This window comes from Aquarana catesbeiana, linkage group LG08, assembly GCF_042186555.1.
Source record: "Aquarana catesbeiana isolate 2022-GZ linkage group LG08, ASM4218655v1, whole genome shotgun sequence".
Lineage (NCBI taxonomy): Eukaryota > Metazoa > Chordata > Amphibia > Anura > Ranidae > Aquarana > Aquarana catesbeiana.
The window spans coordinates 80,617,694-80,642,641 of record NC_133331.1 but is presented as its reverse complement, the minus strand read 5'-3'; the positions used below and the strand labels follow the sequence as shown (position 1 = coordinate 80,642,641).

At 40.1% G+C, this 24,948-nt stretch overlaps 1 protein-coding gene across 4 annotated transcripts in view; it reads right to left on the bottom strand.

The window, feature by feature from the left end:
* Positions 1–1,683: 1,683 nt before the first annotated feature.
* Positions 1,684–24,948, bottom strand: part of CPEB3 (cytoplasmic polyadenylation element binding protein 3) — a 218,998-nt gene continuing 195,733 nt past the window's right edge. For all 4 annotated transcript variants that reach the window (XM_073596053.1, XM_073596056.1, XM_073596055.1 and 1 more), the window contains 4 exons: positions 14,896–15,014; positions 12,103–12,217; positions 9,952–10,133; positions 1,684–5,496 (listed from right to left, as the gene is read on the bottom strand). In XM_073596053.1, coding sequence (XP_073452154.1) covers positions 5,269–5,496; positions 9,952–10,133; positions 12,103–12,217; positions 14,896–15,014 — 644 coding nt within the window. In that variant the 3' untranslated portion in view covers positions 1,684–5,268. The remainder of the gene's footprint in view (positions 5,497–9,951; positions 10,134–12,102; positions 12,218–14,895; positions 15,015–24,948) is intronic.

The window sequence follows — 24,948 nt, the reverse complement described above, 5'->3', positions numbered from 1 at the left end:
TGTCAAACACAAGGCCCGCGGGCCGAATCTGGCCCTCCAGGCCATTTCAAGTGGCCCTCGCACCCAGGGCTTTTTTTCAGTCACCCGTTTCAGTTCCGTCACCTCTGGCTCTCGCCCTCTGCTCCCCGCTCACCACTGTCACTTTTACACACAGAAGACTTCTATGTTCACAAGGATAGGCTTTCCTCTCAGCAGCTCTCACAGATCCCTGCTTGCCCTGCACTCACGTCAGGAACAAGAAAAATGCAGGTGCAGTGTGGGATAGGGCATCACCTGGTAAGCTGCTCGGGTGCACAGATGCCAATCAATGATCTCCCTACAGATATGAGAGAGAAGCGAAGCCTCCTATACTGCCAGGAGCTACTAAAGCAGGGCTGGGTAGGTGAGAGAAGAAGCTTTGGGGAGGGGGGTAAGAGATGAGGACTGTGGAAGCAGATGCTTGCACAGCTGGGGGATGGGGTAGAATGGTGCAGAGGTCAGAGGCCAGGAGGGCTGGAAGTGAGATGTCACCCTGTGAAAGAGCTAAACCCTGCACTTTGTATGTAGCACACTTCTCAACCCTGCACTCTGTACACAGCGCACTTTTGAACTTTGTGCATAGCGCATCCTTAAACGCAAAACAGAATGTACTCTTGGTATTGATTTCCCCTTTAAGATACTCCCACTATTAGTGTAATTTGGCCACAACCATCGTTCAATGCAGTTCAGTGGTGGGGGGGGGGGGTGGGGGGGGTGTGGAGTCCCTGCTCCTATTCACTGAGTAAAATAACCCCGGCTAAATTGATATAGTATTACAGATACAACTGGTCCTTTGAGGGCAACCATAATGCGCTCCCGCGCTGAAATTGAATTTGACACCCCTGGTCTATTATATTGAAAGAGGCAGCATGAAATAGACTAGCCGTTTCCCTTTTCATACACACATGACTTCTGTACTTAAAGCGTATCTATAGGCTTTTTTGGTACGTTTTGGAAGAGAAGGTTTTTTTTCTGTCTATGTACTTTTTAGGAGAATTCCCTTCACTTCCTGTCTTGGAGATGCAGCAGGAATTGAGATAGTAGTCACCAGAAAAGAATGTCCCCATCAGAGGACTTTCCGACTTGCCACCTTGTCAACCATAACATCAGCTTTCCTGTCCCAGTTACAAGGGTGACCAGAAGAAACTGAAAAGGTCAATCTTCCAAGCAGGAGAACGTCCAGATAATATAAAAAAAAACCCAAAACAACAAAAGGCATTGGATAAGAACCATTTATCCATTCATGACTTGTAGTAGACTTTGTCCCTCTAGATTGAGGTCCTCATCTTTTGCTGCACCGTATTCCGTTTTCCACTGGAAGGCCCCTTTGGACCATAAGGGATTATTTAAAGGAGCAGTTTATATCATGCAATGCCTTTTGTCTCACAGTTAAAACCTAAGTTCTAACTTTGTCCTACTCTATAGAAAAATAGCTAGGATAAAAACACAAACTAGCCTAAAAAAACGAAAAAAAAAAACAAAACTCATCAAGTCTCCCCTTTTGAGTTTGTCTTAAGAAGTTCATTGTACAGTATGTTATCACAGCATCCTGAAACTTTGGGGCAAATGTGGGTAAATCTTTAAAAAAAAAAAAAAAAAAACCCAAGCCCACCATATTACTCCAAGATATAAGGGAAATTAAATGCTGCTAAACAGTACAATGTGTTTCTGCTTCACTCAATTTTTTATTGCCCAATTGTTCATTACATTATTTAAATCACTTTACATAACCAACCATTTTCATCACTGCCACACCATTGTAAACCACATCAGCATGTTAATACATAAAGCTTTGCTTTTCAAAAAATTAGACACTTTAGTAACAATATTACAAAGGTTTCTTTAGCGTCAAAAATAACTGAAATGAAAAAAATAAACTTTTTAAACAATTAGCATAATAAAATTAATTTATTCCAAGTAAAAATACAAAATAATATTAATGACATTGACCAGATCTGAAAGTACCTCCGAGGAACAACAGTTATTTATGGTTGAGAAAGCACTCTAGGGAGAATACAAAATAAAAATGAAAAATATGTAAATATGTTTTCATTTTTTTTTCTTAGCAAAAAATCTTTCTAAAAATAACAATGAAAATCTTGTCTCAGTACAAAGGCTACATTACTATTGAAAAAATACCAGCATGAAGAAAAAGGTACATATCTGACAGTAGAAAAATGATCTTACGGAACCCACAATGTTTGCAATGAAAATAAATCTGCAATAAGATTTATGCATTTTTTTCTTTTTTTTTTTTCTTTTATATATAAACAGTACAAACAGTATTGCACATAACAACAAATAATCAAGATTAAGTCTGCCTTCAAAATATTGACTAATTCAAGTCTAACACCAAGGAAAGGCAACCAACTGAACATACATCCAACATTTTTAGTTAAGTTGCAATTGAAAATGCATTTTAAAAAATATTATTTGCGCAAAGGACCCTGCTAAACCACTTAGTTGTAAGAGGGTCAGGCAAAGAAAAAACTAATTGCGGATTCCTCTTACAGCAAATAGGTTAACATGAATTATTAACAGAATTTGGGGCTTACAGGTTTACAAATTTGGGGAAACAAAAAAGTAAAGACCACCATAATTTAACAAACTAAAAAATAAAGTTTTCTAAAAAAGACAAATAGAAGAATTCTTTCACAATTCTGGTCAGTCATGCATAATCAACACTTGATTATTAACATACAAATATTTTTTTTTAATCTACCAGTCCTTGCTTTGAGCACCAACTATAACATGGTTATTATATATAATTTTGTGGGTCTCTGCTATTTTTTTCCTTGACCAATGATCTCAAGGCTTTAATTCTCACAATTAGGTAGATTTTTGTCTCACTAAATTGTCATATAAAGTTACAAAGCTCTAATTTTTTTTCAAATGATCTTAACATAAAAAAGCAAATAAAGCGTGGAAACAAAAAAATAGTAATATTAAATTATTATCTTCGAAAAATTTAAATTAATATATATTTCTGAATAAACTTACTTAGAAAATATTTTTTCCTATATTCAAAATTTGAGGTATTGCAAAAGATCATGTCAAAAAAAGTTTCTATTAAAAAAAAAAAAAAAAAAAGAAAAAAAAAAAAAACTAAAAAAAAAACAAAAAAAAAAAAAAGTGGACTGTGAAAAATTGCCCAGGTACAAATAGTAGTGCATAACAAAACATTTTTACAGATGACAGATTTTTTTTATTTTTTTTTTTAACAAAAGTTATAGCTTCAAATAGCTCCAAAAGGATATGCAATGCAGAGGGCACATAAAAATGTAACTCCCACATTTTTTCAGCTTGAATATAACATTCAAAAGCAAAAAAATAAGATAAAATATAAAAAAATAATTATTTTATGTCTTACATTTGCAACTTAACATACAAATATGAGAAAAATAAATACTTTGTGCCTACGAAGAATTAAATCGCAGAAAATCCTTCAGGGAACAAAAGAAATCATTATGCTCTCTGTGCACAGACATGCCATCTTTTGCAGGTAAACTACCTGTATTTAATCTATTAAATTGGGACGCTCCTTTCTTAAAGGGAGTCAGGGTACTTTCAAGACATGTACACCAATAAATACTATCTGCAGAACAGCCTTGTGCTAAAAAATGCCCACTGTTAGCAGGACTAAATCTTCAAGCTTCACAGGATACATGTAGGATAAAAAAGTTTAGTTTGTCTTAAAAAAAAAAAAAAACAAAAAAAAAAAACAACAAACTAAACCTTACCCCGATACATTTTCAAGGCAGACATTAATTTAGCATTTTTGTGCCTTGCATGTCCAACAGATAATATACCCAATCATTTTGGTAGTGTCTGAGAACAATAGATTACGGAATAATTAGTGTGCCGAGCTTGGGCTAAAATAACTACAAAAATACTCTACAGAAAATATAATAAAAAAAAATAAAAAACAAAAAACAAAAACACAAAATAGGGATTGGTAACTAACAGAGAGCTCATGTTTTCGTTTAACTATCAACTAACAAGCTGTCAGATAAACACAGAGGCCTTAAGTTACATCTGATCACAGTACAGGACATAATCACTTTACTACATAAAATAAATTGCACAATATAACAGAGCACCGCATCTTTAATTATGTTTTTTTCTACTATACTTTTTTTTTCATTTACTTAATAATTTCCTACATTTATTTTACTTACTGGTTGTAAATAAAAAATATCTGTAATGAACTAACCGTATTCTTTTAGATGCATTACAGATAAATCAGACATGCCTTCCTCCAGTCTTATTTTATATAATTATTTAGCATCGTTAGTCTATATAGACACTTTATTTGTGCATTGTGGTCAAGTTGAATATGATGTGGTTTATTATTGCATGCAACTATCAGATTATCAAACATGCAGTAGGAAAAATAAAAATGAAAATTAAGACGACCTTCCTCGGAAGTTTCTAAATCAATTTACCAGCAGCTCTTTTTAACTTCATTTTGTATTTTTAAATCACAGATACCCTAGCCTGAATAGAGTATTCTGGAATTACCAACACCATTTTTGTTTAAATAGCAGCAAAAGCTATTGCAGCATACATGTACATAACACTAAAAAGGTCTACATCTTTCAAACATAACCTGCTCAATAATAAAAAAATAAAATAAAAAATAAAACACAGCAAAATAAGATAAAAAATAAAATATACATATAAAAAATCTGATTCACTTTATAAGATATACTTTTTCTTTTTAACTTAGGTTACAAAATACATGGTTCTTAAATACCCATACAAGCTGGAGATGTTGTAGGTTTATAAAGCAGTGATGACATTCACTATACTTCACTGCATGAATGAGATAAGACTGATGGATTGCTAAGGTTTTTGCTACATTATCCACTTATGAGGCCTTTGGTAAGTCATCTTCTATGGGGTGAGAGTAAGATACATTGTGAATCAGATATTTAAGTGCATGCTCCAGTTGAGAATTTCTTCACCACACCCACAACAACATGGCAGAGAGAGGAACTTGCACCAGCCTAATGAGATGTCTCTACTTACAACACTCCTGTGACGGAAAGTTAAGGTACCAAGCAGATGTTTTCAATTATATATAGGTAGAAATCAAAGTGCAAAATTCAGGACAGTTACACTCAATAAAGGTGGCTGTAACTAATATTTATAATACAAAAGAACATAAAGACCAAATTCTTCTGTAGATCTTGAGGAGCTTAGATGATGCACATCTCCCAGACCTTTGGTGAGTGACGGGTGCAGTGTTCAGCTCCAACGGAAAGGGACATGGCGAGGTCGATCACCTCCTTCTTTCACCAGTGGTTTGTGAAACTCCCTGCCAGCACGGGAATGGATACTAGCCCAGCAGTATTCACAATAATACTGCAGGCAGGTCACATTGGCACAGAAAAAGGGGGCAAACTTCCCACCACAGCGAGTGCCTTGGCATTCGTCACACATCTGATCATCTAGCACATATGGCTTCACTTCCACCTAGGAATAATAAAAAAAAAAAAATCATCACTTTAAGAACTTTTTTTTGTTAAAAATGCAGAAAACACAGATCATTACAATTATTGATGTCCTGTACTACTCCAAGGTAAGAAATTTACAGGCAGGCCGAAAATCCTATTAATCTAATCATACCCAAACAAAATACTCAGCAACAGTTTAAGGCACCTTGCGGCTGAAGCTCACATCCACTGAGGTCTGAACATCCATTTATGAGAACGTCGGAAACATGAATAAAGGACCAGGTGTCAGCATTGCAAAGGAATACAGACAATTCATGCTGAAAAGCCCAGAAGACACCAACAGCTCTGGTGGAATAGGCTCTGATGAGAATGGGAGAAACCTTGTTCTTAATGGCATAGGCCAGTTGAGTTTTTAATCAAACTGAAAGTGGTGGAGTAGGAAACAGTGTTCTTTACGAGGGCCCACAGACAAGACAAACAGAGACTCATTCCTGTAAATAGAGGTTGTAACTTTCAGGTAGACCACATCTAGGCAATGTGTGGCAATTTCATTGTCGTGTTTTGGGGCAGGATAGAGGGACGGGAGGATAACCACTTCAATACCATAGGACATCAATGGACGTCCTTAAGTTGAAGTAGTTATACCACAACATCCCGGTATCAAAATTTGCAGTCAGCGATTCCCTCTAAGGCAGAAGGGGCCCCCCTTCCTCCCACTGCCATTCCTAAGCTCCGCCGTCAGATCGCAATTTCCAGGAGCGACGCGACCCAGGATACACAGAGGCTCCACAGACAAAAAAAAATAAAATTTTTTATAGAATATTAAAACATGCACATGAGAGACTCCAAGAGGACATGCCCCTTGAAACATGTAACCCTGCTATCATGTCTAGATAATGATTAGCTCTTAAGGCATATACAGACATAAAAAGAAACTAAATGCAATTTTAACCCCTTCCCGCCGACCGAACGCATATATGCGTACTCGGCTTTCCGGGGTTATACCGGGATGATGCCCGCAGCTGCAGGCATCATCCCGGTACCGTTGTTTTCAGCGGGCGATCGGCTACCCGAATATAACAACCGATGCGGCTAAAAGCCGCTCGGTTGTTATACCGGAGGAGCGGGAGGGGACATCCCCCCCCTCCCGCCGCTGTTACCGGGCCTCCCGTGCGATCGGGAGGCCCGGTGTCCGTTCCGCTGCCTTCGGCGGCTGGGGGCGGACTGGAACGAAGCTGCGAGCGGCTTCGTTCCAGCCATCATCTTGTAAATGCAGAAGCGACGTCATGACGTCACTTCCCGTTTACTCGGCTGCCAATGGCGCCGAATTTAAAAAAGTACACAGTATTCAGAATCGCCGTTTTCGGCGATCTGAATACTTTAAAGTGTAAAAGAGGGATCGGGGGTCTTTTAGACCCCCGATCCCTCCATAAAGAGTACCTGTCACCACCTATTATTGTCACAAGGGATGTTTACATTGCTTGTGACAGCAATAAAAGTAAAAAAAAAAAAAAAAAATTTTAAACACAATTTATAAAGTACAAAAATAAATAAATTAAATAAAAAAAAAAAAAATTTTTAAAGTGCCCCTGTCCCCGCGAGCTCGCGCAGCGAAGAAAACGCATACGGAAGTCGCGCCCGCATATGTAAACGGTGTTCAAACCACACATGTGAGGTATCGCCGCGATCGTCAGAGCGAGAGCAATAATTCTAGCCCTAGACCTCCTCTGTAGCTCAAACCTGGTAACCGTAAAAAATTTTTAAATCGTCGCCTATGGAAATTCAAAGGTACCGTAGTTCGTCGCCATTCCACGAGTGCGTGCAATTATAAAGGGTGACATGTTTGGTATCTATTTACTCGGCGTAACATCATCTTTCACATTATACAAAAAAATTGGGGTAACTTTACTGTTTGGATTTTTTAAAATACATGAAAGTGTCACTTTTCCAAAAATTTGCGTTTAAAACACCGCTGCACAAATACCGTGTGATAAAAAATATTGCAACAATCGCCATTTTATTCTCTAGATTCTCTGCTAAAAAAATATATATAATGTTTGGGGGTTCTAAGTCATTTTCTAGCAAAAAATACGGATTTTAACTTGTAAACACCAAATTTCAAAAATAGGCTTAGTCATGAAAGGGTTAAAATCAAATCCACAACGTCTGTACAATTGGATATCTTTTACTTTATCCAAATGTACTGTCGTTGTTGATTTTATTTTAGAGGGACCCAGGTTGCTTGCTTTATCTTGCTCAGAAATTGCAAACAATGCAACAAATAGGAGCCTCACTTGTCAATTTCAACCAAGTGCGGGCACTCTGTCATCATGTCATCAGGGGACATAAGAGTGGATTAAAGTTTACTCCTGTGTGGATGTGATGTGTAATGCTAGCAGGATTAGATCTAATAATCTTGGCAATAAGAAGCTCTAAAATGTAATGGAAAATTAGTTCAAGTGAGCTGCATGACAATTCTAAATATAAAATAATTTGTCCTAATCCTTAGATGTGTGCTGCTGGGGTTGGTATTTTAGATGGCTAAAAAGCCACAAAAATACGCGAGCACTAGAGACTGGCAAAAGGGATGCTGTAGGGAGAAAAATCTTTAATTTTCTAGAAATTTGCTGACAGACGATTTCGTGGAAACAAAATCTCCATACACCGGAGTTTATTTACTAAAGCTTGAGTGCGCAAAATCAGGCTCACTTCTGCATATAAACCAATCAGCTTCTAACCTTGCGGATTGGTTTCTATGCAGAAAGGAGCCTGATTTAGCACTCTCCAGCTTTAGTAAATAAACCCCACCTTCTTAACCACTTCCCACTCGGCCTATACCAGATTGACAGCCAGGCGGTGTTTCAGTTATCCTGACCGGGCGTCATGACGTCCAGCAGGATAACAAGCCGGCGCACAGCGATCAGAGGTGTTGTGTGTTATTCTGACACGTCGCATCTCTGATCGTGGTGAGGCGCCTCTGACAGAGGCTTCTTACCACGTGATCAGCTGTGACCAATCACAGCTGATCACCGCGTGAATCAGGAAGTGCCAGTAAACAGCATTCTTGGGTTCACATTGACAGGGAGAGCCGATCGTGTGACAGCGCTGACTATAGTATCTTCAGTCACTTACTCAGAAAAAGCAAGCAGTAAAGTCTGAGTAATGTCAGAATTCCTAAACTGTTTGTAATCTAACTACTTGGCGCCCGCGCTATAGCCGAAAGACGGCTGCAGAGCGGGTCTTAATTGCCGGGAGGGCGTCCATGGACGTCCTCCAGAGCATGTGCAGTCTGCGCGGCGCACTCTGTGATCACTGAGTCTATGAGACACGGCTGATCAGAGTAAGGGGTCGATCCCGGCCCCTTACCACGTGATCAGTTGTCAGCCAATGATGGCTGATCACGTGATGTAAACAGAAGCTCGGTAATCGGTATATTTTTTTATTTGCTTTTTGAAAAAAAAAGCCAATCGCCAGCTTCTGTCAGAGGGACATCAGTCCCTCAATCAGAAAGCCACAGCTGTGCCCACCAGTGTCACCTGCCAGTGCCCACTGTGCCACCTACCAGTGCTGCCAATAAATGCCCATCATTGTCTAATAATCCGTGCCACAGATCAGTACTGCTTATCCATGCCCACCTCATCAGCGCACATCCGTGCCCACCTCATCAGCGCACATCCGTGCCCACCTCATCAGCGCACATCCGTGCCCACCTCATCAGCACACATAATCCTCCAATTTAATCTGCACTCATAATTCAAATTGGGTGTCACGTTTCATCGGTAAAGGAATGTATATTGGCAGATGAGTTAAAGTATAACTATGGCCTCCCATTAGACTTATAATTTTCTCTTAGCCCCTCCGCAAGTCCCCCTAATACATGTTGAGCCTGTCGGTAATGTCCACTTAATGTAGCTGCTTGTGATGGTACGGCAGTGGTACTAAACCCAATTTACAGCAGAGCTGCCACTGCCATATAGGCTCAGGATTTGTTTCAGTCAAGAAAATGAAAGGAAATTTGTTTACTTTTTGACACTTGTACATCACAAAGTAACTGGATTGGGTACTTGTTTAGACTGTCAAACAGGACCATTTAGTTGTACTTTACCTACATTTGGCCTTAAAGGACCAGTAAACCTTAAGAAAAACGACAATCAGGAAAAGATGATAAACCGAGAGGAAAGCTGGTAGTTCTATTTTTGGGGATAATGGACAAGGCGATGGACCATCTATGACAATATCACTCAATCAATCATACATTTCTTGATCTATATATTATGTAGAGATATAGATATATTATATAGAGAAATAGATATATTATAGAGAGATAGAAATCTATAATTATATAGAGAGAGATGTAGTTAGTTATCAGTCAGGTAACATTACAGCTCTTCTGTAAGCTGGCTGGCCAGGGGGTGCTGAATGTGTGGGGTTCTCTCCTCTATATGATGTAGATCAGTGTTGATTAGCATCTTACCCGTTTGTCAATGTCATTGTGCTGTAGCTGAACAAAACGAGCACTGATTGCAGCAATGTAGCTCTGTTGGTTGGAAAACGCCACCCGACCAGCTCCTTTTGGATATTTCAACTCTGGATCTGTATCGATGCCAGCATAGCAGACACCCCCATAGAGACGATCCATGATCATTGCCAGCTCAACTAAAATTATAGCAGAAAGCCAATACAAATTAGAAAGACATTTAAACACTTTTAAATCGCATGTTTAAAAGGTATACATTAGTTAATATATCCCCAATTAATCTATTATCCTCAAATGTAATTTTCCTCTTTAGCCAGCTTTTTCTATTGTTCATTCACTTTTCTTTTTTTACTTTTAGCTCATTTTATTAGTCACTCTCTCTACTATAGCAGCAACTTCTTACATGCAGTGTCCTTAAATAGAGTGGAACAAAAAGCGCACAGTGCTCAGCCTGAATACCCAGTTGTCAAACCGAAAGACAGGTTAATAAAACAAATGGTGAATAAAAGAAATACATCTTGGTTGCTCCTTTCTAGATGAGCCCCATGTACAATCCACCAAGGAGTGCACAAAAGGTAAAATATCTAGCAGAACACGGTTCACATTCTAAGGCTGTGTTCCCACTAGTGTGGCTTTCCCCGCATCCAATTCGCTTGACAGGAGATTAGGAAGGCTCTCTATGGAACCAGTTCACATATCTCTGTTGCGGCTGTGGAGCGCATTGCACAGGAGTCCTGTGCGTCTTTGGCTCTGTTTCAGGGCTGAATTCAGGCAAAAATTTGGCCCCAACTTGGCCCTGAAACGGAGAACAGGGACACATCAGACCCCCTGCTGCGAGCCGCATCCGAAAGCAGTGTGAAACCAGCCTAAAAGGCCAATATCAGTTTTCCAAATGTTGCTCGATTTCTAAAACGTGAAGATTTAATGATCTCTTTATTGATCCATGTATGAAGGTTCTATGTAATCCACGAAAAGGAAAAAAAAAACACCATCTGCACTTACTGGCCAAAGTACAGTCACCTATTTTTTTACCTCCAGTGTCTCTTGAAAGCCTAATAGCCCTTTCACACAGGCAGACCAATTGGGTCCACCTGTCAGCTTTTCAGGCAGACCTGATCAGAGCCCCCCCCCCAGTCTCCCCTATGGAGCTCCAGCATCTGATCCGATCCTATCCACTAAAAACAGAGGGATGGGTGATCCATTCCCCATCCAACTGGCAGATCAGATGGCCATTGGGTGTAAATGGACAGGTGGTCCGTTTACATATGACCGCCCATAGAGCAGAGCGGGCTGCGCCAGTGTCCACTCTGCATAAGCGGAGCCGACATGTATCAGCCATCCGCCTGCTTAGCGGCGGGGGGGGGTGGGAGAGATATATCAGTGGACAGATTCCACCCTAACCACGTGGACTCCAACGGAGCCTGCCCCATGTGGAAGGGGCCTAAAGCAGTACAAAACCCTATGATTTAACAGTTTACCAAAAACAAGATTACAGTTAGAAGTATATAAATGTTTCTAAATCAAAACATAGCAATCTTTTCTGCAGTGTTTTGTTGAAAATGTATGTGCAGTTTATGATTTTACATTCAAGGCAACATTCTGGTGACTGCCACAGTTTCCAGTGCTTATGTCAGCTTTCAACAGATCTGTCAAGTGGCTGGTGTGATCACTAATCGCATGTGAAGCGCCAAGGCAACTTGGAGGATAGGAGTGGTTTGTTCTGCTTTAAGAGAACAGACTTGCTCAAGAGCTGGTTCTGGCCAGCTTGGTAGATTGCTTTAAAAAAGGCCTGGATTATTTTCCTAAATGTAAATATAACTGGATACTAACATTTATTGGTAAAGTTGATCCAGGGAATATCAGATTGCCTATTGGGGGGATCAGGAATACATTTTTTCCCCTGCTGTAGCAAATTGGATCATGCTTTGCTGGGGTTTTCCACTTTCTTCTGGATCAACAGTGGGTATAGGTAGGATTGGGTATAAGGGATTGAATGATTTCCTCTTTTACTGGTTGAACTAGATTAACTTGTGTCTTTTTTCAACCTGAATAACTATGCAACTATGTAATTCCTAAAAATATTTGATACAATTTAAGCAGCAACTACATTAAAAACATCATCAGAGCCAGGAAAAACATGGTGCTTACCAGCTCGTAAGGGTCGTGGGACACCCCCAACAAATATAGTTTTTCTTGGATCTAAAGGTTGAGACCCATCCATCACAAAGTCACTATCACTCAGATTCCAGGGCCGGATCTGAACCTGCAATGACAGATATTCATTCAAGTAAAACTAGAATGGCTATAAACCGTATTGTTTAACCTACTTTTCTTGAGGAGCAGATGTTTTTAGACTAGCATGTACAGTATATGTACCTCTTGCCAATGGCATAATAGACAAACAAAATTGTCTATCTTTCATTGGTATGAAAGTTCCAAAACCAGCCTTTATTTTGGCAAGCAATTTGTGGCACCCGACACTGCATTTCAGAAAAAAAAAATGTGTGTGATAAAATTTAACTATGCCTCCATCACCCTATCCCCCCCCCCCCCCCCCCCAGTTCCCTACCTTTCCTTTCCTCCTCCTCCCTTTTCCCTCTTCCTCTATTATTTCACATTATTGTTTCATGGAAATGCACTACTCTAACTAGAAGAACAAATATACCAGTATATTACAGATAAGAGTGTAATAGGATTGTAAGAACTAACCACCCTCAGGAATTTACACTCTGAGTACTTTCCATCTTAATGTGTGTTCTCATGCATTGTACTCTAAGTAAAACTTTGTACTATGTTTTGTACTTTGTAAAACCTTTAATAAAAAATAATTGAAAATAGAAAAAAAAAAAAAAAGAAAAAAAAATATGTGGAGACTCTTGGATAAAGCTTGGGTTTACTTTGCTGCTGATCATAAGATGTGTAAAATGCTAACAATTCAGCAGACTTCTGAAAAGGTGGAGAAATTTAGGGAGGAACTCTTTAGTGCCAGCAGTTTCGGAGCTGTGCTGAAAAATGTTTAATGATACGGATACACATCAGATATATATCATCGAAGCAGTGGTTCAAATATTAATAAACATATGGCACAAATATCTACAGCAGGTATTCTTGGTGCGACACTACTAAATGATGTAGGTGGATGAAAGTTTTAGATTTTCCTAACTGTTCTCAATGTAAAAATATGCGTAACACTATCATCTTGTTCACTTGATACCCAACAGTTCACTAAAGGGCAACTGCTGTTTCACATGTATAGGTAGCTTCACATTTTATGATCTTCCTGCCCTAGGCACACCACAATGGTTACGCTTCTTTGAACAGTCCCCTTCTATCTTCAACCATGTTGAATACCACTGTATAAATAAAAAGCAGAATTTACGACTGTCTAATGGAAAGAAAGGCTACACCACCGCTACTTACTAATTCAACCAGCTTTCAGACCCTGCCAGACCCTGGCTCCTCTGATGCATGTCGCCATAAAGTAGGGCTTGCTCATAGGCCATTACAACTCAGCCTTGTGTTGGGTCATAATACGCCACAGGAGCAGCCAGTGTCTGGCTTGGTAAATATATAAATAGTGATGGTGTGGACCATTCCTTTGGATTATAGACTTAATGAGCAAGACAGATCCCAGTGAACCTTTTAGCCTGGATTCAGGGAGCATTTGGTTAGCCTGGAGCGTAGCCGCAAATTTCAACATATTGTCTGGTTTATACGAAAAGCTATTTGCTCTGTTTGCCAATCAAAATCCACAGAGGCACAGATGACTTTAGGTTACTCTAGATTAGAAAATTCACTTCTTGCCTGCCGTACCCATTCATAGGTCTTCGGGATGGGGGTTGGGATATAAGGGTCCTGGCTGCAGTCATGATCCTGGTATTCTTTTTAGCTGACGATTCTCTACAAAGTAAACTGTGATTCAAGCAGCTACACTGCCGCCTAATCACTTTTACAGGCAGCGGAAGGGGGTCCCCCTCCTCCCACTGCTGCCCTGTCGCACTGGATGCACGAGGAAGTGTAGAGGAACTTCTGTTGTTCCTCCCCTCAGAGACGTCAGAAACTGGAAGAGATGAGGATTCCGGTTTTGGTTTGTTTACAAGCTGTTACCAGCTTGTAAAGCAGCGAATCAGACCAATCAATCTTGGTTTGATCAGATGCTTTGGCGGGCACTAAAGAGGACCTCCCGTGCTATTACAAGACAGTGGGAAAAAAAATTAATAAAATAAATAATAAAACAACAATGTTAAAGAGCCCCCATCCCCTTCATGAATGCACACAAATGTGAACATGAGGTATCACTGCAAATGTGAGTGAGAGCAATAATTCTAGTGCCAGACCTCCTTTGTACCTCTAAACTGGTAACCTGTAAAGGCTCTTAAATCTTCGCCTATGGATAATTTAATGTACTGTAGTTTGTTACCATTCCACTGGCATGCACAATCTTAAAGCGTGGCAAGTTAGGCATCTATTTACTTAACATCATCTTTTGTATTTTACCAAAAAATTGTGTATCATATTGTGGTTGTGTGCACCAAAAAGCATTAAAGTATTTTTTCCTGCAAACTTTGATCTTTGATAAACCACAGTGCAAATATTGTGTGGCGTAAACAACTGCAACACCCACCATTTTATTCTCCAGGGACTTTGCTTTCAGAAAATATATAATTTTGGGGTTCTAAGTAATTTTCTAGCATAAAAAAGCAGATTTTTACATGTTTGTGAGAAATGTCAGAATTAGCTTGGACAGCAAGTGGGTAAACTTGCTGTCCAAACTTGCAATCCACATTCAGATCATCTGACATATGTACATATACAGAGGTGGCCATATAAAGTGGGAAAAAAAAAAAAAAAAAAAGTAGGACATAAGGCCCTGGATATTATAAGTTATCATGCCAAGTCTATTTTTTTTCTTCGTAACAAGTTAGATCAAATGATTCTTACAGGTTTGTCTTTGATAGTGGGGCTGGATACACACAGGTAAAGCTTGCCATCCTCCTCTAAGCAGGCGTCAATCAGAGCTTGTACGGACGTTTCCTCTTGAAAGAGCAGGAATGCATAACCTTTACAGATAATGGGGAAAACCACGTCAGGCATGTCAAAACTGCACTATTAATAGAACAATCCAATTTTCCAGCACATAAGCTTTACCACCGATATCAACATAGGAACAAATGCTTTAAATTTTGATTCACAAATCACTATTTTCAATAGCAGATATGACATTTCATTATTTCTGAGCTTTTCATGGTTTAATACAGAGAAAAAAAAAAAAGAATGTTATACTCTGCGACAATCAGGTAAAAAAGAAATGATGTTGGGATATTGCGACTCTAATCCCTGGAACTCAAGGGACCATAGTGCAACTCAGTGGGATACCCTCTTTCATAGATCTATTTTAAACTGTGGAATGCAGCTCCCAATATCAGGAAAACTGAAGAAATACCAGCAACAGAGGAAAAAAGGTATTTCGGCCCATTTACGCAGATAAAAATTGATTTCTATGAGCGCTTTTGTAGGGAATGATTGAGTTTAATTCGCCAAAAAAAAAAAAAAATGCAGAACAAGTCACACAATGGGTGTAACATCACCCAAGAGCCTGGAAAATCAATCCACAGTTCAAGTTAAACAGAAGAGCCTATTAAGCAAGAGATCCCAACAAGATTAGGTCTTAGGAACCATCCCCACTGGTGACTTTGAACCCTAAAAGTGCTTTCAACCTGGATGGCATATTTGTGCAATATTTCAAGTTACTAACCAAGAACAAAGTGTGCAGATCAGGAGTAATGACATTACGCTAACTTTACATACTTGTTTCTGGTCAGCGATTCAAAAGTAATGCAACAGCCAGCTTGCCAAACTGACACATACCTCCTGAATTCAATTGAAAACACAAGAGACTTGTTACAAACTTTCGAGGTACAAAGTAACAGAGAAACTCTCAAAGATGTATCCTAATCCTTCTGCGAATTGTTGGAGGGAATGTGACCACAAGAACATATATACCTAAGATGGGACAATAATTCAATTTTGTGAGGGTTCTGGGTTTAATTAAAATAGTGGCACTAAGGGGTACTAGACAATGCCTTAGTTGTACAGTTTGACAACTCGCAGTTCCAAAAGAACGAATAAAAAAGGTCAATAATGCCACACCTGCTAAATGCTAGCAAAAGTCCCGATCTTGTGGCAATCACACAGGACGCTCAAAATAGTAAAGTGACTGCCCAAGTTAAACCAAATATTGGATACCAGAGGAATGAACGCATTGACTAAAAGACAAACACATGGCAGGTTCCACAGAAAAATGGCTGCATGACTAGGTTTTATTAATTCAATGAAAAAGCAGGACTTTACTTTAAATGGTTGCTGTAATACTCATAAGTGAGCCTCGGAAACAATTACATACCAGTATCGATGCCAACACTACACGTTTGCACGAGTACTCGTACTTGTGCAAATGCTCCGATCCTAAAACCAATACCTTCAAGTCCACAGACCTTCAAGTAACCACCGACTTTGGAGAAAGACACAGGAGGATGTCGTGCAAGGGGCGTGACAGTGTTAGACGTGAGATACGAATGGCAGAAGCTCTGGCAAGTGCTCTACCCCAGGGCAGAGGCAGGTGAGCTGGGCGTCATGGGTAAAAAATAAATGCATCCAAGGGCAATGATTGATTTTATGATTACTGGCCTACCACCACCAGGACAGAGGCATAGCAAATAAGTTTAGTAAAGAAGTTAAAAATGTAAAAATAAATATTTAATTTATAAATAAATATATAAAACATATACCCTGCTGGGCTACCACTAAATCACCAGGGCAAAGAGTAAGGTATTAGTAATTGGTATCGGCACTTGTACTCTGTCTTAAACTGGTATCGGTGCATCCCTAGAATATAGCATTATGCAAATAATAAAGCCAGTTACTGGTAGACACATGCCAAGAAGTACTGCTATATTCTCCCTAACAGAATCTAAATGAAAAAAACAAAACAAAGAACCTTGTCATGATGGACACAGCATGGTGCACAAGTTAAAGTAGAACTATACCAAAAATGCATAACTTAGAAATCTTCAGCTTATACCATCATTAGAAACAAGTAAATGTGCTTCAAGTCAATGAGAAATGCCTAGCAGCTGACAGGTGTTTTTCTAGGAGGGTGAAAACACTGCAGGGCCTTCAGTAAATTCAATTTGTTACCCATAAGCAGCCACACACAGGTGCATTGCTATGCCAAAAAAAGTTGAATGCCATTTACTATAGAGGAGGGAGCTGCTAGTGAATAACCCTTTAACCAGGGTGTAACCATAAATCATAAGCGGTCAGTGGGTGATTCAGCCTGCAGACAGTCACCCATGAACTAAACTATTGTTTTGGTTAAATAAAAAACTTTGAAAGGTGTGCAATAGGTAGTGTAGATATTTCTCAAAGGGGAAGCGGCCATCATCCAGCAGTTTAAATTGAACACAGTAACCAGACATCTCATGGTATAGCTCACTCCTAAAGGCCAGCATGCTTAATAAGTCAAAAGAGCCACGTTAACATGCCATTTATTGCTTCCAAATGAAAGCAAGACTTGGAGAGAGCAAGGTACATTAATGTAGGGTAGATAAAATCAGGTGAAAAAAAAAAAAAAAAAGAATCCAAAGCAAAAAAAATACACACTAAAAAATACTTAGATATACAAGTGGGAAGTAGCAGCATTTTCCTCTGATAAAGCTTCAGATAAAGGGATTGTAAAGGCAGAAGGTTTATTAATCTTCAAGCATTTAGATTAAAAAAACCTGTGTGCAGCACCCCCCTTTCAGCCCCCCTAGTACTTATCTGAGCCCGTCTTTATCCAGTGTTGTTGCAGGAGTGTCTAAGCTTCCCAGGACTCCCCTCATTGGCTGAGACAGCATCGCTGAGCGATTGGCTCCTGCTGCTATAAAAATCAGCCAGCCAATCAGGAGAGGGGGGGCGGGGCCAGGTCATGGCTCTGTGTCTGAATGGACACAGGGAGCTGTGACTTGGGTGCCCCCATAGCAAACTGCTTGCTGTGGGGGCACATAACAGGAAGGAGGGGCCAGGAGCACCGAAGAGGGACCAGAGAAGAGGAGGATCCAGGCTGCCCTGTGCAAAACCAACTGCATAGAGCAGGTAATTTTTTTTTTTTTTTTAACAAGCGAGACTTTTCACTTGCCGACCGCCACACGCTATACGTCGGCACAATGGCAGCGGTGGGCAAATGGGCGTACCTGTACGTCCCCTTTAATTTGTGGGGTTAGTGGGCACGCGCCTGCTGCATGACCGTGCCCACGGGTTCCGCGATCGTGTCACAGAGCGGCAGAACAGGGAGATGCCTATGTAAACAAGGCATTTCCCTGTTCTGCCTAGCAACATGACAGATCTATTGCTCCCCGTCATCGGGAGCAGTGATCTCTGTCATGTTGTAGAGTGCTCTGTTCAGGAAGGGGGCAAATCCTTCTGGGAGTAGATGCAACGTTTTACGCAATTTGACAATAAAACCGGTCCGTGAACTACAGAGTAGGCATCAACACAGTGAGAACACTATAAATGCTCTTTAACCGCTTGGCATCCGCGCTATAGCCGAATGACGGCTACAGCGCGGACCTACATTCCCGGGAGGACGTCATATGACGTCCTCCCCTGTGCACGCTCCCTGCGCGCGCCCTGCAGGGCGCGCGCCGGGCGCGTTGTGATCACCGAGTCACTGAGACTCGGCTGATCACCGATCTATGTAAGGGGCTGGTCCCGGCCCCTTACCATGTGATCAGCTGTCAGCCAATGACAGCTGATCACATGATGTAAACAAAAGATCGGTAATCGGTTTTTTTTTTTACTCACGCTGACAGCGCGAGTAGAAAAAAAAGCCGATCACCGGATCGGATGTGAGGGACATCGGTCCCCAAGTGGAAGAGGCACATCTGCCTCATCAGTGCCCAATAAAAGTGCCACCTAATAGTGCCCACAGTGCCACCTAATAGTGCCCACAGTGCCACCTAACAGTGCCCACAGTGCCACCTAACAGTGCCCACAGTGCCACCTAACTGTGCCCACAAGTACCACCTATCAGTGCCCACAAGTACCACCTATCAATGCCCACCTGTAGTGCCAATCAGTGCCACCTGCCAGTGCTGCCCATCACTGCCACCCATCAGTGCCCATCACTGCCACCCATCAGTGCCCATCACTGCCGCCTATCAGTGCCCATCACTGCCGCCTCATCAGCGTACATCAATGAAGGAAAAAAATTACCCGTTTAAAATTTTTTAAAACAAAATATAAAAAAATAAACTTTTTTTAAAAAAAATTCAGTTTTTTACATTTTTTTAATAAAAAGTAAAAACCGCAGAGGTGATCAAATACCACCAAAAGAAAGCTCTATTTGTGGTGAAAAAATGATAAAAATTTCATTTGGGTACAGTGTTGTATGACCGCGCAATTGTCATTCAAAGTGCGTCAGCGCCCAAAGCTGAAAATTGGTCTGGATAGGAGGGGGGTTTAAGTGCCCGGTAAGCAAGTGGTTAAAAAGGAAAGTCGTTAATTTTGGCAGCAAGTAACATTTCTCTACTTCTATGTGAATGTTCCAGGAATTTACCAAAAGATTATTAGAACAGACTTCTAGTATCCTACTAGCTTCCTCTGAAGTAGTGGTTGTCGACTTTTGAGGTATGGTTATATCAACTACAAATCCTTAAAAAACATGCAATGGAAGGGACACCAGACCAAATGATAACCAAATTAGTTTATTGGTTTACACTTACAACCCATCAGTAGATCGACTGCTCTTTAACAGGACTGGCCATAGATGGATCAGAATTTGACTGGTTCCTGCTGAACCAGCCAAATTTTAATCCATCTATGGCCAAGTTTACGGTTAGTTGTAAGATATTAAAATATCACAAAATTCAGCAGAATAAAGAAAATAATGCATGATGACTAAACTCGCCAACACTGGTAAAAACTGAAATCTAAAGTTCTGATAAAATTAAAAAGGCATCTCTGCTAAAAATCTGAACCTGCCACTCCATTTCATTGCAAATGACAGTCCCCAACTTTTGGCAGGTGACCTGGCAAGTGACATGCTAAATACAAGTACACTTCTGCTCTCTCAGCTGCTGCTACTTACTCTGATCTCACAAAATGGCTGAAAGAGTTAAATAATACTGTTTTTTGAGCTTGGTGAGAGTCTTGATGTTATCTTAACTAAACGCTTCTAGACGCAAACGAGGCATGCAAACGCGGCGAAGCAGCCGTTTCTAAACGCCGATATCAGCTTTTAAAAACATGCTTTCAGCAGAGTTTGCACTGGCGGCATGGGGCCTTATCTGCTCACTCAGCTTTCAAAAGAAAACATCCAGGCAGTCTGCCAAGTTTTTAACATGAAACATTGTAACTAACTCTTCTGTCTTAGATCAAAGGGCTAAATTTCTGTGTGTAAAGAAAAAAGCCAGGCAGTCTGCCAAGTTTTTAACAAGTGTAAATGCAGGAAGTTTAACCACTTAAAGTCTAAATCTTTTTCTGACACTTGTTTAAGTTAAAAATCAATAATTTTTGCTAGAAAATTACTTGGAACCCCCAAACATTATATATATTTTAGCAGAGACCCTAGGGAATAAAATGTCAATTGCTGCAATATTTTATGGCACACTGTATTTGCCCCGCGATCTTTCAAACGCAATTTTTTTGGGAAAAATACACTTTAAAGCTTTAAAAAAAAAAAAAAAAAAAGTCAAACAGTAAAGCTAGCCCAATTTTTTTGTTTTAATGTGAAAGATGATGTTACGCCGAGAGAAACGTGATTTATCTTCTAAGCAAAAAAAAAAAAAAATCGTGATTCTCATTTTAGCCAGGATTGTGCAGCTCTAGTGTCCAGATATAAAAAGCTGGCACACAATTGGACTCCATTGCTGACAAAGAGTCATATACTAATACGGACTTGAAGGGGGTGTATATAGTTATGCAGTCTTTTTTCTCTTTGCGGGTGGCAAATTAAATCTCTTTACTTTGATCAAGAGAAGTAGAACTTAAGGTGTTAAAAGCAAAGCAAAATTTAAATCCACTGTGATACTATTTATCATAACTGTACTGGGTTTATACATGTGGAAAAATGTTAGGTAGCTTTATTTCAAGGCAAACTGAAAAGAAATACCACTAATATCAACACGTTCCCCCTATCGATCTGGTTTTCTTCAGTTTATATAGAAAATTAGTTTACCCCCCTCTAACCATCTTTATTATGCTACACTGTAGTTACAGCACACACAATTCTCACTAACAGCCGCTGCTGCCTGCTGACTCTCTTATCATTGTTTAACCAACAACAAGTTAGTGAAATTGGAAAACAGGCACACGCTGGGAGCAATCTATGGCAAGCTTGGAGTGTATGCTTGCTTTTCCACAGTAAATAACACAAATGGATCTCCTACCAGAGATCTTAATTGATCTGCTTCTGTGTGCAGAGTCACGCTCCAAGTTCCCCTTCATTTTAAAAAACATAAATAGGTTTATGTAGAGATAATTGCCTGTGTTATAACTGCAGCCATAAGCCGTAACAGAGAATGTATGGCTATGGATCTCTGTGTCCCGGAAAGCCACAACTGCAGGCATGCAAGTCCAGAATACGTCTTCTTACCCATTAAATTAGATAAGGTACCATGCTCTTTATAAGGACTAGTTCATTTTTTCAAACAATAAAAACTTTCATTTACAATGTACTAAAGTTTGAATTAGAAAACCAAGCCAGACCAAGAACTCAGGAAACCCAAGAACCAGAAAGCTTTCAGTACTGGCGTACACCATGAAACACTACGAAATATTTTTTTTCTGCAAAACTTAATTAACTCTGGAAACAAATGAGGTGTATATGGTTACACACTGCGATTCATCCCTGGGGTGTTTGCGATTCATCCGTGGGGTGTTTATTCAATGCCCAAATCTACTCGACATTTTTCTGAGCCTTAGCTCCAAAATGCAAACAAGAACTAACATTTTAACTACCAACTGATCATCTGCCAAACCGAAACTAATAGAAACGTGACTACTACTCCTTAATTCACCTCTTTTATAATATAATTAATCCCTGGCTGACCTGGGGGAAAACATGCAAGGATAGTAAATAAGTAGTCATAAGTAATGACAGGAATTTCATTGGTATATTAGAGACAGGAAATGACTACATTCAGGTGTAGAGCTTAGAAAGATAGCCTATATACTCCTTGTGGAACATGTTACTTATTTCAGGTACTTATATAGCGCCGTCAATTTACGCAGCGCTTTACATATACATTGTACATTCACATCAGTCCCTACCCTCAAGGAGCTTACACTCTAAGGTCCCTAAATCACATTCATACATACTAGGGAGAATTTAGACAGGATCCAATTAACCTACCAGCATGTCTTTGGAATGTGGGAGGAAACCGGAGTACCCGGAGGAAACCCACGCAGGCACAGGGATAACATGCAAACTCCAGGCAGGTAGTGTTGTGGTTGGGATTCAAACCAGCAACCCTTCTTACTGCTTGGCTGGCATACTGATCTAGTGGCTTTGATTCTTCCTGAGTCAGTGGCCAAACAACAAATATGCAATAATGAGCTCTGACTTCATTGGCTGCAAGCATGTTCCAGATTTGCGATTCAGAGGATTGGACAAGTTTTCCCATCAGGCAATTAGCATTTTAACAGGTTGGTCAGGAAGAGCAGTCTTCATGTTTCTCCTGGCATAAAATTTAAAAAAAAAAAAAAAAAAAAAAAAGGAAAAAAAATGTAGTCTTCATCCCAGTCCTAATGCTGCTGCACAGATTTATCCCTAATTGCCTTCACTGTCAGAAACCAGGGGGGCTCAAAAGTGCACCAAAAATGCACTTTCCATTGTAAGTCAATAGGATTGCAACAAAGGCGCATCAGTGAGAAAGGGACCTTATTGTTTCTAGGTTACTGGGGGAAATACACACACACCTTAACACAGCTTTATAGCCAAATGCACCTTTCATAACTCTCCTCAGAAGTATTGCAGATTAGAAAAGTGTTTCAGATGAATTTCTGCATGCACGTTTACGGGTGTTTTCAATGTGTTCCAGAGCTTTCTTGATGAGTTTTGCTGCCTTCCAGGTGTGTTCCATGTAGAAAAAAATGCAGCATGTTTTACATTTGTTGACTGCACTGGAACGCACTGTGATTAACTAGGTCCACTGGTATACATGGAAACACACTGGACTGCATCTGGTGTGAACCAGCCCTTTAAAAGGTAGCAAATCCATGTAATGCAGCATACACAAGCAGTAATACCACAGTGGGAGGATAAAAGGTTGACTCGTTTAATGCTTGTCCCAGTGCTTAATCATAAAAAGAAAAGGAGGCGCAGCACTCAAAATAAAAAAAAATTTCTTTGACCCTTCTGTCTTCAGATATCAATAGTAACCGAACACTTAATGGGACATATTTGAAGAGTGAGAGAGGGAAGATGACCACCACCGCCACCCAAACACACTGCCTCTTACACTCTTTGAACCCTTATCACAGGGATCAAATCTCTGAGATTTTAAAAAAAATGCCTTTTTACTACTTCTGCTACTCAGCAGTATGCTTTTAAAAAAATCTTATATAAGCACTGGAATGTTTTACGAAATGATAAAATTCTAGGACCTCTTCTCCCGGAGCAGCCATTGGTGGTTTGCAGAGGGGCCCCCCCTTTGAGGCTTCAAATAGCGCCTAATGTTATAGACTTCCCCCCAATAGTTTTTCTTCCACAATGTAGGGGGCTTCTTGAAGTGTTAAATTTGTAACATCAACATGCAGAGGAGGAGGAGGACACTTTTCAATCCAATTCTACTCAGCAACACCATCATATTAAACGTTTCATTACATGTACCACCGAGCATGTAGTCTACCTTATATGGTGTCCTTGTGGGCTGGAATATATTGGCCGTACTGTCCGTATGCTTCAGGTTAGACTAAAGGAGCACATCCTCAATATCAAGAACGGCTACCCCAAGCACAGCCTCTCCAAACATTACGACACCAATCATAAATTGGGACCCTAAGGGTACCATATTTTTGGGTATCAACAAATATATGGGTAACTGGAAAGGGAATAATATGACCAGGGGGGTGTCCAAGCTTGAAAACTGAGTGGATTTATAAGGCTAAGACTTATAATCTCTTTGGCCTAAACGTCACTTGGGATGTGAATGCATTTATCAGCAAATTTTCAGTTTTTACTGTTTGATCATGGTTTAGCCAGCCCTCTTATGCTACCTCGTACACTGTGTATATTTGATTTAAGATGTAACACTTAGCAAATTACTTTTTATACGTATGTTTGTATATTTTTTTTTTTTTACTGCACTAGATGGTGCAGTCTTCTGGCATACTATGTTTTCAAAATATATATTTGAACATGATCAATTTTTAACAATCAAGTGCAAGTTGGCTGACTTTCACATACATTAAAGAGAATAGATAGATGATAGATAGATAGGGACCAGCTCGACGTTCTTTTTTTGTCCTCGCTCCGGATGCCTTTTTAAAAAAAAAAAAAAAAAAAAAAAAAAAAAAAAGGGAAAGAAAAGTACAAGTTTTAGGAGTGAAGACTGGGTCGAATAATGTCCTGTCTGGCTTAAGCCTCTCCCGGCACAGAAGACCCCCCCAGACAGGCTGTAAATCTCCCAAGGTGGTGGGTTCCCGTGGTGCAGGGACATGTACCTTCAGTTTAAAGAACTGGCTTTATGGCAGATGAGAAACAGGCAGGTGTTATGGGCAAGTACACTGGCTCTTGTGCACTGTTAAATGAAATACCTTCCCTGGTGTCTAGCGGTCTGCTGGGCGATATTAGTCCGCCTCTCGTGTGCTGCAGAATGACGCTGAGCCAGGCGGGTGACGTCACGGCGGCTTCCCTGCTCGTTCAGTTGCCTAGCAACCGCCGAGACGCTCGGCGCTGTCTCACGCCGCTGCCTGGACTTAATGGGGCGGTCTCCCACGCTCTGGGCTTCC